Here is a 14704-nt window from a genome sequence, read left to right as displayed (position 1 = left end):
TATTTCAACTTGGCACAGTCAACTGCATCTAAACACCATGAGCTGCACACACAAGCCTTAAATCCTTTCTCTGTATGGCTGATCCTCAGCAGTAATTCAAGCTGATGTGATTAAAAATGTCTTTTTATGCGCCGCCTTACCTCCAAGACCTTTCATCTGATCAAACGTGCATCTGTTACAAGGTTAGCCTCCTCTGTTCATTTCTTTGCCATTTTCTCTTCTCTGAGGCCATTCTCCGCTGACTCATTGTTAGCTACAGGATCCTTTATCGGCCAAAACTGAATTAATATAGTTGATGGGACAAACATTGTCAATCTGCCAGAAGAATAGAGCTGACTGAATTCAATCTCAGCAGACAATACCAGGGGAAAAGCACTCAGAGACAGTGCCACTTTGCTGAACGTTTTCTGTTTTTGAGAGGTTATTGGCCTTGACAAAAGGGTGATGCAGAGTTTTCCTTCATTAAAGCCAACATGTCCCTCCAATGTTGGACTGCAGATGGTCTTCTGCTCTTATATAATTTATTTGTGCTATGTTTTAAAAAGATTTTCCTGTCTAACATACGTAATCCAATTAAACTCAAAACTTTAGCAGTTGTAGCTTTTGTCAAAGCCATTTTATTACAGGGTTAACTGTGTATGAACTTACATTGACATTGTCTTCTGACCAGATGTTCTGAGAGTTATGTTTTAATTGTAATATTGCAAACTTCTTAATATTTATTGTCAATTAGGCTATTGTTAAATGGGTGGTACATTTGTTAAAGTTAATATAACTATAAAAGATTTACATAATAATAAAATTAAATGATGATTCTTTGGTGTAGCTGGCCAAAAAGTCATATAAAAAAGATGCAGAAGAAAATACAAATTTTAAGGGAAGTTTTTGGTAATGGTTATGTTTAAATTTGTGCTTTTGGTTGTTTACTAACATAGCTTTATTAATTAAAATGAAAAGGTTCCATGATAGTTCACTTATTTTTGATAAACTAAATCTAATTTGTTGGCTAAAATAAAATAAAAAGAGTGCAGTTTGTTCAAATTATGTTTTAGTAAATACTGTGTTTTAAATTTATAAATAAATATTAAATTAACTTTGTGCAGTCTTTAACTTCAGCTTTAAGTATGAACATCTAACCTTTGACCTTACAGATTGTAACCAATGAAATGTCTCTTTAAACTTTAAAGGCAACATTGATAACGAACGCCTGGCGCTTGCTAGACAGCGAATCCCATACCGACTCGGTCGAGTAGTTGACGAATGGCTACTCGACAAAGGTAAAATCACTGATTAAAACTTCAAATAAAATAAACTGATCTTAACCAAGTTGTAGTACCATTTTGTAAATAATAAACCTAAAAAAGTAAATGTTCAGTAAAACGTAAAAATTTAAATGTTTTGAACAGTTAAATTTAGTTGGTAGTGTTTTTATAATAATGTATTTACTTTATAGATGTCAGCTCTTTTAATAAGTGTTTCTTTATGGTTAAAGGGACTGTAAATATGAATTTAAATTTAAATTTATCCACTCATAAAAATGTCTATAAAGTACTGTAGTATTTTGCTGTAAATATAACTGATAGTTCTAAAAGTTGTAGTTTAGCTATTCATAGGTGTTTAAGTGGTATTTGAAACACTTTTATTATATTTATTTTACAGGGTATTATTTAGTGTTGTTTGATATGTTCAGATAAAATGCTAGCAATGATAAATAGTATGCAATATCAATTGGCATTAGAATTTTGAGTCCCTTTAACAGCTATTGTAAACATGTGTAGTCATTGAGATAAAGAAACTGTAATATAAAATAAACTGAGTGCATGCTGTGTTTTTATAGTTCAATAACTAATTCATATTGTGACCTAAAATATTATTAGCCCTATCATTTTTATTATTTTCTTTTGGTGTTTATTCCTCTTGTTTGTATGCAAAGTTTATTTCATATTTTATCTTTTTTGTAATTGCAACAACTATTTAATTTTTCCCCCTGTTTTGCTTTTGCTAAAAGGGTCAGAAGTAAAAGTGCAGGGTCTTATTGTTTTGTTTTTGTTTTTTGTTTTTTTTTCTTTTTTGAGTCTAGATTCCTAAAAGTCTACTCTCACCACCTATTCCACTCTGTTTAATTTTTTTTTTCTTTTTGAATTTCAAAATTTAAGAAAACTCAGATAACACAAAAATAGAATAACGACATATATTTATTTCTATTTTTTTATTGATATTTTCCATGGAAAAAAAAAAATAATTTAGCATTTTTAAGACAGTTCATGCTTGGTGAATTCTATTAAAAAATATATTAATTGCATTACTTTAACATTTAAAAATTATTAATTACCATTATTATTATTGGTAGAATTTCCTTTTAGCAAAGTTTCAATTTTTATTTCTTTTTCACATTCAGCTTTTACTTTACTCACCCTTTTTATTGTCATCTCATTATTATAAGTACAATAAATTACCAGGGTTTGTCCAGATACCTTGTAATTTATTGGTCCCATTAGCCATTGGGCAAATAATCTATTTTTCTGTCCTTTTATTTCCTGTTTTAGTGAAAGTGGTTGAGTCCACAGTTTAGCGTTCCTGTATGTATGTAACATTCTTTTTCTGCAGGGCGACAGCTTACAATCTTCAACAGCCAAACTACTATACAGATTGGGGGCTGGGAGCGAGATCGGAGTCGATCCTTTCAGGGCCAGCTCTCAGGTCTCTACTACAATGGCCTAAAGGTGTTCAACATGGCCGCCGAGGGCGATCCCAATATAAAGATCCAGGGCAGCGTTCGGCTGGTTGGGGAGTCTCCCTCCTCTATCACGCCTCAGTCGAGCACCACAGCCAACCGCTCGGAAACATCCACATCTATCATGGAAATCACCACCACCACCGCATCTACCAGGAGAATTAAACAGACCACACCGCGGGAACCTCAGCATGTGAGAATATATTTTTTTCTTAATTTCTACACACATATAATATATTTCATTGATGTTCATGTGCCGATAAGCAAACACTGGATGAACAATCATTAAAAAAGTGCATACTTCAGTTTATTTTGCATTAAATGTCTTTTCTTGAGCTAACATTTGTTTTACTTAAAAAAAACGATCATAGTTAGTAATGTATTCCACAGCTGAAGTACTATCTGCAGGTGCTCTATCAAGCGTTTGTCATGGTAGTAATCAGATACGGTTGGATAAGGTGGGTGTGTCTGTGAGTGATAGTGATCACATAGGTTCTTCATCATCCTAATCAGTCCTCCAGGTGTGTGTTACTTCTTAAATGTCAAAATGTGTATCATATCCAATGATGTTATCAGATAATTAATGGGTTGTTTTAGCGAAGAAAATAAGTCTTATTCTATTAAATCCTTCAGAGTAAAGCATGGACTAGTCTTACATCATAAGTATGTATAGCAAGGAGGCCTGTAATGAAACCTTTAATACACTTTCTTCCACTTTATTATTAAGTAACATCAGCATTGCAGCAGAATGAATGCACATCATAGCTGGTGGAGTAACAGACAAAGGACTATTATTATGTCTCAATTCCTAGTGAAATGTTACCAAAGCACAAACTGAATTGGCTGGAAAGGGACAGACATTAACTAAAATTGAGCTCATTCCTATGTATGTCCATTATTGTAGAGGAAATTGAGGGATGAGAGGAAAATTCAGAGAATAATGGGTGATTTAAAGATTGAAAACAGAAAGAAAATGTAAGTATTGAAATGATCTCGGTATAATGATAGACTTGAATACTCTAATCAATAACAATTTGCCATGTTGCAGTCATGCACTCATCCCCTTCTTATCATTCTCTGAGCTCACACTTCCAATTGAAGCGTTAGTACAAAATGAAGGCTAGCTTCTTGTATCTGTTTAAACAGTGTACATGTCAGCAAGCATTCATGGAATCTACAGGCAAATTTTGATATCGACTTAAAATTTCGGAGATGGATTGAATTTAATGAAATAAAAAAGAACAAACCAGCAGGTTTAGCTATTTTTGTGCACAGTTCCATTAGAAGTATCCATATAAGATAAAAGGTCACAGAACTAAAGAGCTTCAGAATGATGTGGGTGGGTGATAAATGAGGCATGGAAAACTGCAGTCATTGAGAGACTTCAAGAACATCGAGATATATTTAACACAACAGCCTGATGAGTTACTGCAGTTGGACACCAGTTTCACTCAGACACTAGAATTGGTGAGAAATCTGAATGTAGTCATTGAATTTTAAATATATAAACTTTCATTCACTGTTTTCTCATTCATTCTCCAATGTGAAAGTGAGTGTGAAAAAAGATTAGAGAATTGATCAAAATAACATTAAAGACACTATTTTTTCCGTCTTCCATTTATAAAGAATCAAGAATAAAGTATGAAACCTAAAAAAATATTCTTATACTTAATTTTGCAAAAATTGCATGTGTTGCATCTGCAGGATTCTGTCATAGCATACATTTTAAATCTGAAGAAATATTAAAGTCAGAACGATCTGCATTCAATGAAACTCTTGATGACCAACATTTTGAAAAACTCTGAAATATGTCATAATTTTTAGTTTAATTTAAAACTCATAAATTCTAAAATTATTAAGAGGCTCTTGTTTTTGTTTTTTCTTGTTTTTTTTTATTATTTAAATTACTCCAAGTTTTACAGAGAAACATAAAGAGAACATAAACATAAAGAGAAACAATGACTACATATACATTTAGATTTTATGAAAAAATTGTGTTCTCACTCGTGTTCACTTCCTTTGCACATATTGTAAATATTCTAGTCCATTAAGCTCGCTAAGTGATGCATGCTCTGCAGATTTAAGGTGTGTCAGCTTGCATTGCTCCAGTTATCTCTCCAAGGGTAAAGTCACTGGATGGAATAATGATTTTGAAGGGTTCGGCTTTCCTCACAAGCCCTTTTGAAAGCTCCTTGAATGGATGGCTGGGCTGATATTTTGGAATCCCCTGGGCTTTGGTTTCTGGGTAATGTCATAGTCTTCTATGCTTTATTAACAAGACAATTGTCATTTTAGAGCAGAGTAGTGTAATCATTACCCACAGGAAAAAAAATGTTCATGAGACAAAATTAACTTTACAAGAGATTTGAATTAAAATCCCAGTTGAAATAACTTAATCTTAGAAGTTGACTCTAAACCAGTACAAAAAACAGTGAATTACACAGATGCCTTGCATTGACTATAACTCATATGCTGATAGTTTCTAAATTGGTTGTCTCTGCAGTGACTTTTTCTGCTGTGTCTGCTTACTGCTGAATGCAGAGCAGGTACAGTATTGTTTTTGCTGAACTGTCACGTCCTAATAGTGTATTTACATACAGCAGTGCTTAATCACATCCAATTAAACCATGCTTATGCATATATTTACTGACAATGAAACAGCAACTGTGTACATAAAATCACAAAGACGCGATATGAATTCCTTCTTCTGGATGTGAATCTCAAACTTATTAGGCACTCATTCAAACCACGACCAAAGTTAACCAATGTGCTTTATAATGAAGCAACAAAATAAATAAGACAAAGAAATGTATAAGGAAGAAAAAAGGAAACAAATCATAAGACACAGTATTAACTAACATCTCATTCTCTAATGCAATCAAATGAAAAGGTATGAAGTTAAGCAGTGATTTACTTGACCTTGAGTATAGAAATTGTTCATTTTTTTTTCATCATTTTGGTGCACGTATTGCAAAAACCTGATTTTGTTTTTATTTTATTCTGGATGTTGAACTATAAGAGGAACTCCTTAACAAGGTTGAAGATATTCACTAAATAAGACTTTACAAGACTTATTAACATTTTGAATTAAATAAGCCTGTAGTCGAGGGAAAGATGACTCATCCAAATTAACTTACAGTTATAATGAAAGTATGAGCATATGTTGATACAAGATGTGGATTTCTGTTTTTGCACACTTTAATTAATAAAAGCACAAAATGGCACAAGTGAAAACATTACTAAAAATTTGCAGGGCCGGAAAGTAACGAGTGTTGCAGTAATCAGGTACAGTTTGTCTGTACCCTGAATCTTAAGTTTTTTTTACAAAACTTTCTACTTTTACTTGCATCTGCTGCATCATTATTAAGATCCCATTGCTTTTGCATCAATTAGAATACAAGAAAAAAAAAACATCAAATGTAGTTCAAGTTAACCTCTGAGACAAATAAAACCCATGGCTCTACCTAAGGGATTAGTTTATGAGAAAGGCAATGCCTTTATCGTAATACAAACTCAGCTTAATATATGTTCAAAACTCTGGCCACGTAAGCGTTCAGAATAAGATTTTACGAACAAATGTAAATCATTTTTATGATTATAATCTGTATTAATTGAATCTGAAAACTGACCATCAGGTGCTTAGTTTAGAGACAGTTATTTATAACTATTAAATAGGAGGGACAGAGGATCTATTGGAAGAAGATCAGAACTGCCAGGTTCTGAAGAAAAGAGAAGCTTCATAGATAAGGTGGAGGATCCAGAGAAGGATGCCAGATGGAGGAGATGATCTGCTGAAGAGAATCTGAAAGACAGCAGCGGAACTCATAAAAAAGTTACAAACTAAAAGTTAGTTTGGTACCCACCCTACTTTGAGTGAAAATTTATACTGGTACCTTTTCTTATGTTTAAATATGCATTCATTAAAGTAACTGTAGTTTTACTTGAGTATATTATTTTTGCACTCTTTCCATATCTGCATCACTTTTACATCATATTATTATTTAGTGCCATAGATGATGCAACACAGTCCGTTGTCCCTTGCTGCATTGCACCAAAATGAGCTACATTGCATAAACCAAAAGTGTATAATGATCTGATGCGGTGTTGTCAAACCTGCTTTCACCTTGTAAAACAAAGTTGATTTTGACCATGAACCAGGCTGCAATCAGTGATGCAACATACTGCCTGACAGTTTAATATTGGGGACCACTCATCAACACATTTGTGAAAAGAACGGGAACATCTTTTTTGAAGCACTACTGACCTTTGTTTGCAGTATTTAGGATAGAAAATGATCACAGAGAGAAAGGGGGAAGACGTGCAATTAAAGGTCCCAGGGTCAAAAATTGAACCCCGGACAGCATGGATCACCTGTCTGCCACAGCGCCAGATGCTGGCCTCAGGGTTACTGTCTTTCAGGGATTTTTAAATTGTTATGCTTCATATTGCATGTCATCAAGACCTGTCTTTTGAATATATTTAAATGTATACCTCAAAATATTGCCAGCAACTTTTTTCTTTCTTACTTCATTTGTCTGTAAGTTTAATACAAAAAAGGTAAGAAAAAAAATTTCCCTATGACATTATAATTGCACCTTTTTTTTCTAGATAATTAGTTTAATTTAACAACTAGTCCAGAATGAGGATATTTGGGATACACTACTTGTAAAAAACAGTTAATTCCAGCTAATGCTTAATCAAATTCACCTGAGTGATGACACCCTACTTTCTGTAACACTTATGCCTACAAGGAAAAAAAGGGGGGCGAAAAGAAAAGAAAGAAAAGACGAACAACGGCTATCTAGAAGAGCCACTAAACCACTGCATTTGACAGTGATGGATTCTCAAATGCATTGCTTGGTATTATCTACACCAGCCAGAAAACATACAGTATATAAATCTTTCAAGAATTTCCAAGTGTGAGGGTGCCATCCAACATTTGCCAGTATCGTCTGCTGGAACATCATCTGAAGTTGGTAATAGCTTCAGTGTCTCGCAAACAGACAAGGGCAGTATACAGAAAGAAGAGTGCTGCATTATATACTGTGATAAAAAAAAAAAACACCTATGGGCATAATTTGACAGTGTATTATAATGCCCAACACATAGAACACACTTTCTATATTTCTTGTTTTAATATGATGACAAAGTGTGACGATGGGTTGTCAAGATGTACCAGACACCGTACCCAGGCAGATAGATAGATAGATAGATAGATAGATAGATAGATAGATAGATAGATAGATAGATAGATAGATAGATAGATAGATAGATAGATAGATAGATTAGATAGATAGATAGATAGATAGATAGATAGATAGATAGAATAGATAGATAGATAGATAGATAGATAGATAGATAGATAGATAGATAGATAGATAGATAGATAGATAGATAGATAGATAGATAGATAGATAGATAGATAGATAGATAGATAGATAGATAGATAGATAGATAGATAGATAGATAGATAGATAGATAGATAGATAGATAGATAGATAGATAGATAGATAGATAGATAGATAGATAGATAGATAGATAGATAGATAGATAGATAGATAGATAGATAGAGGAAGTATATGTTCTTGATCAGCATACTGATAGAACTAGTGCAAGCTCTATTCAAATATTTGAATGTTGCAGCAATGACTCAATAATTGCATGAAAATCATGCTATTCTATGTAAATACTCTCTGCAACAATAAAGATTAGCTCACATTAGTGTTGTTTGATTTACTCTGACATACGTTCTGAATAATATTTTGCTAAAAAAAAAAAAAAAGAATGGATCACTCGGCAACACTCATTGACGATGTTTAGATGGCATTGAACATTCGTCTCCTGATCATAGGAGAAAAAAATAAGATGGTGAGGTTGCATCAAATGTAGGTGCCTTGTTATCTAGTACAACTTCCAGTACACAAATCCCATCACACACACAATTACACAAAAAAGGGGTGCATCACAAGAGACACACCTTCTTCGCAGACTTGACAAAAGTAGGTCTATCATAATGTACTCTTCATTTTATCTGATTATGGCTCTTGGTTTTTAGCTATGTAAACATGGCAAGGTAGGAAGCAGTAAGAGCCATTTTTGTCTTCAGTCGGAACATGTAGACAAATTACCACTTTCTTCTACCCAGTTAACATTAGCTTTTGACCTTCAAGAGCTATGGCAGAATATATCAGTAGCAATAAACACATTCCCTTTAATGCAGGTCAACGATACATATGAAATCTATATGGCCAAACCTTATGTGCAAATATTCTAATGTCCAGTCTAAGAACATTATGTATCAGTGACACATTCCAAGAAATTTCAGGCTTTCATGTTTCTAATGCTCTACCATTTGAGTTTTACAGCTTGATTCTGAGAAAAAAAAAAACATCAAGAACTGCATGACTGTATCCTGTTCCTAGGGAGAACAAATGACCACTATGGCACATCATTGCTACCAAATGGCCAATTGGCCCTCCTATTTCAGAATTAACCCTGAGTGAGGTGGATGTAATGGCTATTCATTGCAAGTAAGTGACATTCAAAACACATTTTGAAGGCCATTTCATTTGCAACCGCAGCACATGGCTGACTTCACGCTGAACTGGTTCACAGTGGTTGTATTTGTTAGGTTCCTGAGACGATAAAGCAAAATCTAGCTCTGTTATTTATGGGGATAATAGAAAATCTGACACGCTGCACTTTTATACCTTTAGTGAACTGTCTGGGTGCCTTGAAGGCTCACTCTCTGTGACTCTTACAAAAATGGTATAATAGATTTAGTGTCACAATAATCTTGGAGTGAAAAATCTTCAGCAACCATCAGTCCAATATCTACAAAGTCTGGAGCCTTTTTCATCCTCATAATCAGCTTTGCAATATGTACCTTTATTGAATTCATTGCTATCTTTAGGCATTATTTTGATAGTTTTGATACTTGCAGGAATTGTTTTACAAACTCAGGCTATGCTGTGGGGTCACACCCAGAAAATTACTCTCAGAAATTTGATCTGATGGCTTAGAATGGCTTCTTTATTGCGAGTGTAACAGTACTCCGAGTTATACTCCGAGCTTAAAAAGGATTTAATTAACATTTATGTTATGTATATTTTACTTAATTATGTCTTTAAATCCTTTCTTAATTATTATCCTTTGCACCCGGACTTTGTCACGTTACAACTCTAAACGTTTATGCATTTTATTGGGATTTTATCTGCATATAGCAATGTGTCATACTTGTAGAGCGCTAGAAAAATTGATGGATGATATCCAATTTATTTTAAAATCTTAAAGAGTGCCAAATATTTGTATTGAGTTTGCTTGACCCAGTATGCTGTAGAATCACATTTAGCCACAATTAGAGTCCGAAGACCTTTTGGGTGTCTAAGATGTCTAAAAAAATAATAAAATGCCTTATTCCTTTTCACAAAATAATCACATTTTAATAATATTAATGGTGGGAGTATACAAATATCAGTCTGTGTGTCTTGCCACAGAGTCTCAAGTGGATTTATGCCTGGAATTTGATTTAATTCAATGTGGTATGGCTGTGTTTAGGGTCGTTGTCCAGCTGGAACCAGCCCAATCTGAAGTCTTTGTAGCCTCTAACAGATTAGCTATCAGGATTGATCTTTATTTAGCTTCAGTAGTCCTAGATAAACTCTAAACATCTTTTCCTTTAAAAAGCTAAAGAAATACATTTCCACAGGCTGATCCTGCCACAGCTGTGTTTTATAGTGCGAATGGTGGGCTCTTTGTGATGTGAACACTGTAATTTAAACAAATCACTTCTAAAGAAGCACTAGCTTTTATTTAGAGATATCAAAGTAAAATAATTTCATACAAACTTATGCAACACCTCAGGTTTTTAGTTGAAGCAAGTAAAATTGAAAACCATATGTTTTGTTCTCCACTTCACAGTAATGCACCACATCATGTCAGTATATTATTTAACAGGTGTATAAATATCCTTTTTTTCTCTAGATATTTTACATTTCAAAATGACAACAAGAAAAACATCTTTCACCACAGTTTTAAGTAATATTCAGTGGGAAAAATACAAACTTGCAGCATTGCCAACCCATTACCTAACAGGCTGTTAAGTTTCAGGAGTGCAGGAATGCATAATCAGTCTATCATCTGGCTAACCAGTTACACAGTCAGACATTTTATTTCCACATGTCGTGACTCTCTTATTTAAGGTTATGCCGCTGTCGAAATATCAAGTTACTTAGCAACAAAGTGCTCACAATAGTACAGTAAGTTTGCTTTTGATTGACAGAGTAGATATTTTTGGAAATTACTTTGAAGTTGTCAGGAGTTGTGGGTGAGTGGTGGTGAGGCAGACGCTTGGAGACCCAGGTAAAGATGTAAAAAAGATGATTTAATGATAAATATAACCAAAAAACACAATCCAGAAACCAGGCAGCACCACTGAATGGAAAGTAAGGTTAAATGCTGGAAGCATCAGGTTAGACAGACTGGGATCACATTAGACAAGGACCCGATGAGGAACAAAGAACACAGGTTGGGTTAAATACACACAGGGTAATCATGGAAACAGAAAGTCTTTGGACTCACTAGCTAAAAGTCAGACATCTCTGTTGCAAGATCCTTAGTTAAAAAATAACAGCAACCAACTTCTACATCAATGGTAAAGCAAATAATAAGCAGAATTTCAGTCACATTAGATGAGTACTATTTTACTTTAAAAAAAGTCCAACTTATCAGCCTCACACACTTGGAATCATACTGCAGTTTTTAGTGTGAGTGTAAGTGCCCCTGGAAGCATGTGGGGTTTTCAATTATTCAGAAAAAGAAAACATCCTCAGGATAAAATTTCCCCTGCAATGCAGTTGTATAGGATTGACCATCGTACCTCTGGGAGACTGTATACTTTAGACAAAAGAATTAAAAGCAGAAGTAATAAACGCATAGTTCACTGACATGCACATCACTGCTTTTAAGGGTTGATAATATTTCATTTCATTCATTCCGTTTATCAAGGACAGCATGTATTGCAATTTACAGCTTAGACTATTCAGAACTATCATGTTGCTGCTGAAATTATTTGCAGCACTTTTTATAGTCCTGAGGTGGTGATGCTTCAGACCAAGTCATGGCTTTGTGCCCACCTACAGTTGACAGATGGTAGAAAGGAGGTAACCCCTTTGCCCTGCAGAGGACCCAGGTCTGTGGCGTTCACTTGCAGTGACAGCCCATATCCATCATCTTAGGCTCACTGGGGGCCATTATGGAAACTGCCCTTCAACATTGTGCTTGCCACGTAAAGTCCATAAAACATATTGCTTTTAATACAGCTTAGCAGAATTGAAGGCATGCATACTTAGTTTTATGCACAGTAGTCTGTGAAAAAACTGTATTTTAACATTTTCCAGTTTCTTTGGTCATGTGGATACATGACCATAAAAAGAACTCTGCTAACCTTCAGAATTTTTATGAACCACCTTGTAATCTCTCAAGAATTTTCAGCAAATGATTTATGAAAACAGAGCACAGTTAAACTTTCAAACATGAGATCTAACACCTGCAAGATTCAGCGATCTGCCAGGTTAAACATTAGATTCATGAATAGAAACTCTGTGCCAAGAGCCCATTGAGTTGTGCAGGGCTCTCTCCATTTTTGAATAATTTTTAGGTGCTAATAAGCCACACACTTACTTATTCATTCCATGTCCCCTATGCTTCCACCAAGGTATGAGCAAAATGTTGACCAGCATGGGTAAGATACAAATGTTGGAAGAAAAAAATAAATAAAAAAAGTAAACTTGCTGTATCTTTTTGAGAAAGAAAATGTAATTGCTGAATTTTAATTTCTAGAGAATATCCATATATTTATTTAGTTGCAAATAACACATAACACAAACACTGTTCAAACCAGCTCTCTCAATATGTTTATTACCAGAGTCCAACTACACACGTCACACACTGCACGTAGGGCACCAAAGAATCAGGCTTGTGAAATATACTTCTGAGAAAAAATCATAGTAATATAAGGAATAAAAATGTGTAAAGCATGTTAAGGATTTAAAAGTAATTTGAAACTAACATTTTTGCTTGAGGAAAAGATTGTTTTCCTTTGTGGTGCTTTCCCCAGTGTACCCTGTGTTGTCCCTTGCTGTTACTTTGAGCAGCAGTGTTAAAGTCTGTTAGTCTAAAATAATATATAACTTTATGTGAAGAAGTTCTGCAGACTTTGGGGATTTTTTGTTTTGTAGTTTTCAGCACTTTGGTGCATTTCTCATATCACTAATAACATTTGCTCAGCAGTGATTGCATTTCTCAAAAAATAAGTAGAAAACTGAAAAAGCATGTCACCACTAAACATTTGTGCTTCGGTCATTCAGATGGCTAACGTTGGCCTTGTTACATCTGTGGGTCTTTGATTAGGATGATACTCTGTGTCCAAAGAACAGCTCTCCCAATAGCAGATATAATCATAAAAAATTAAATTTATGGCAGAATGCAAGAATAATACAAGGTAAATTCAAGATAAATTATGTTAGTTTGGCATACAGGTCTCTATGAATTAGGTATTGTGTTGGCTGTGCTTCGTGAAATTTTGCTTATTATTGAAGCTTTTGTTTGCATTTTAGAGGATGTGCATTTTAAGAAAAGAAAAACATACATTTTTAAAATCTGAGTTGAATTTGAGTTTATCTTTGATGTCTAACTCTCAACTAAATAACCATGCAACTGTTAGTTTATATAATTCTCTGTGACAAGTACATCTAAACAAGAAAAACAGTAAATTGCACATATATTGAAAATGTAAAATAAAACAAAATTGTCTTTTTTGCTTATGGCATTTCACTCAAGTAATGGCTTCTTTAGATATTAGGTGTCTATTAAAGGAGATGTAGCTATCACACTTATTAAGGTCCAGACAACGGGGGCAGGGAGTGACCTACTAACTAAGAAATCTGCAAATCCTTGGTAAGGTATGCCTGCAGTGAGGGTTTCCATGGTAACCTACTGCATTTCACCTGATGGGTGGAGTTATTACCCGCCACCACATCAATTCAGATTAAGGTTTTTGGTCAGTTGTGCTACAGCACTAGTGTACGGGATCTGCAGTAGACCTATTGCGTTATCAGTGCATAGAAGGAACTACCAGCGAAATGGATTCCTGGAGGTCAGCAAATGGTTATGCTGCCCAGAACTCCATCTCCAAACACGTGGCATTGATTGTTTCCTTAGTCAGTTCCCTGCATCCTCAGCAACTGGCAGTGCAGCTGCTTGTCCATAAAATCCCCAAGATTATCTACCATACATTATTGAAGGTTATCCCAATCTGTGTCATGTCACATTGAGCCAGAAATATAAATACATTTTGTCTTGAGTTCATGCATTACAAAAGCACCAAAGGAATTGTCAGTCGCAAAACAATCTTCTTTCATTCAATGTGAACACATTATGCCAGGATTGTGCTTTTCTTTGTCTGGTTTTTATTTTGGATTTTTTTTGTCTGCCTTTGTCTTGAATGAGTTCATCAGTCATTAGTTTATCACAGTCACTCCCAGCCCTTGGTGAGTGACAAATCTTGACCTGAAAGACAGGAATCTGATTACAGAGACCCTCTTGCAGGCTGCAAGCAACCGGGTCTGCGGTTGTAGGGCAAAGCTGCTCTTCCTCTTCCCTCATGTCATGTTTTAGCAAATGCTACGCATGGGAATTAGGCCTGAGTACATTCATCTCAGCAATGATAGCATCTATATTAGGATGACAAATTTGTTCCTGTCACCGTATGAGGGACTGGGACTGCACGTCAAAGCTCAGGTAAAGTCGGGAAGACAGTGATTTGTGGCCAAGCTGGATATCTCTTCTTCTGCTTCTCTTTTTCCTCAAAAGACAGGGCATAATGCTCATAATTGTCATCTATTTTTAGATTTTTGACAAATTAAACAAGAAAATTAGTAACTGAGCAATAATTTTTGACTGAAAATCACA

The 14704-nt window shown here is 34.7% G+C and overlaps 1 protein-coding gene across 20 annotated transcripts in view; it reads left to right on the top strand.

The window, feature by feature from the left end:
- The window catches only part of LOC129359565 (neurexin-1a), a 245119-nt gene that overhangs the window by 205990 nt on the left and 24425 nt on the right, over window positions 1-14704 (top strand). For 14 of the 20 annotated variants that reach the window (XM_055029224.1, XM_055029228.1, XM_055029225.1 and 11 more), the window contains 2 exons: window positions 1188-1277; window positions 2608-2927. In XM_055029224.1, coding sequence (XP_054885199.1) covers window positions 1188-1277; window positions 2608-2927 — 410 coding nt within the window. The remainder of the gene's footprint in view (window positions 1-1187; window positions 1278-2607; window positions 2928-14704) is intronic. The other 6 variants (XM_055029238.1, XM_055029237.1, XM_055029236.1 and 3 more) reach the window with 1 other exon arrangement.

The sequence above is a fragment of the Poeciliopsis prolifica genome, unplaced genomic scaffold (assembly GCF_027474105.1).
Source record: "Poeciliopsis prolifica strain line A6 unplaced genomic scaffold, Auburn_PproV2 SCAFFOLD005, whole genome shotgun sequence".
NCBI lineage: Eukaryota > Metazoa > Chordata > Actinopteri > Cyprinodontiformes > Poeciliidae > Poeciliopsis > Poeciliopsis prolifica.
This window is presented reverse-complemented; position numbering and strand designations above follow the sequence as displayed.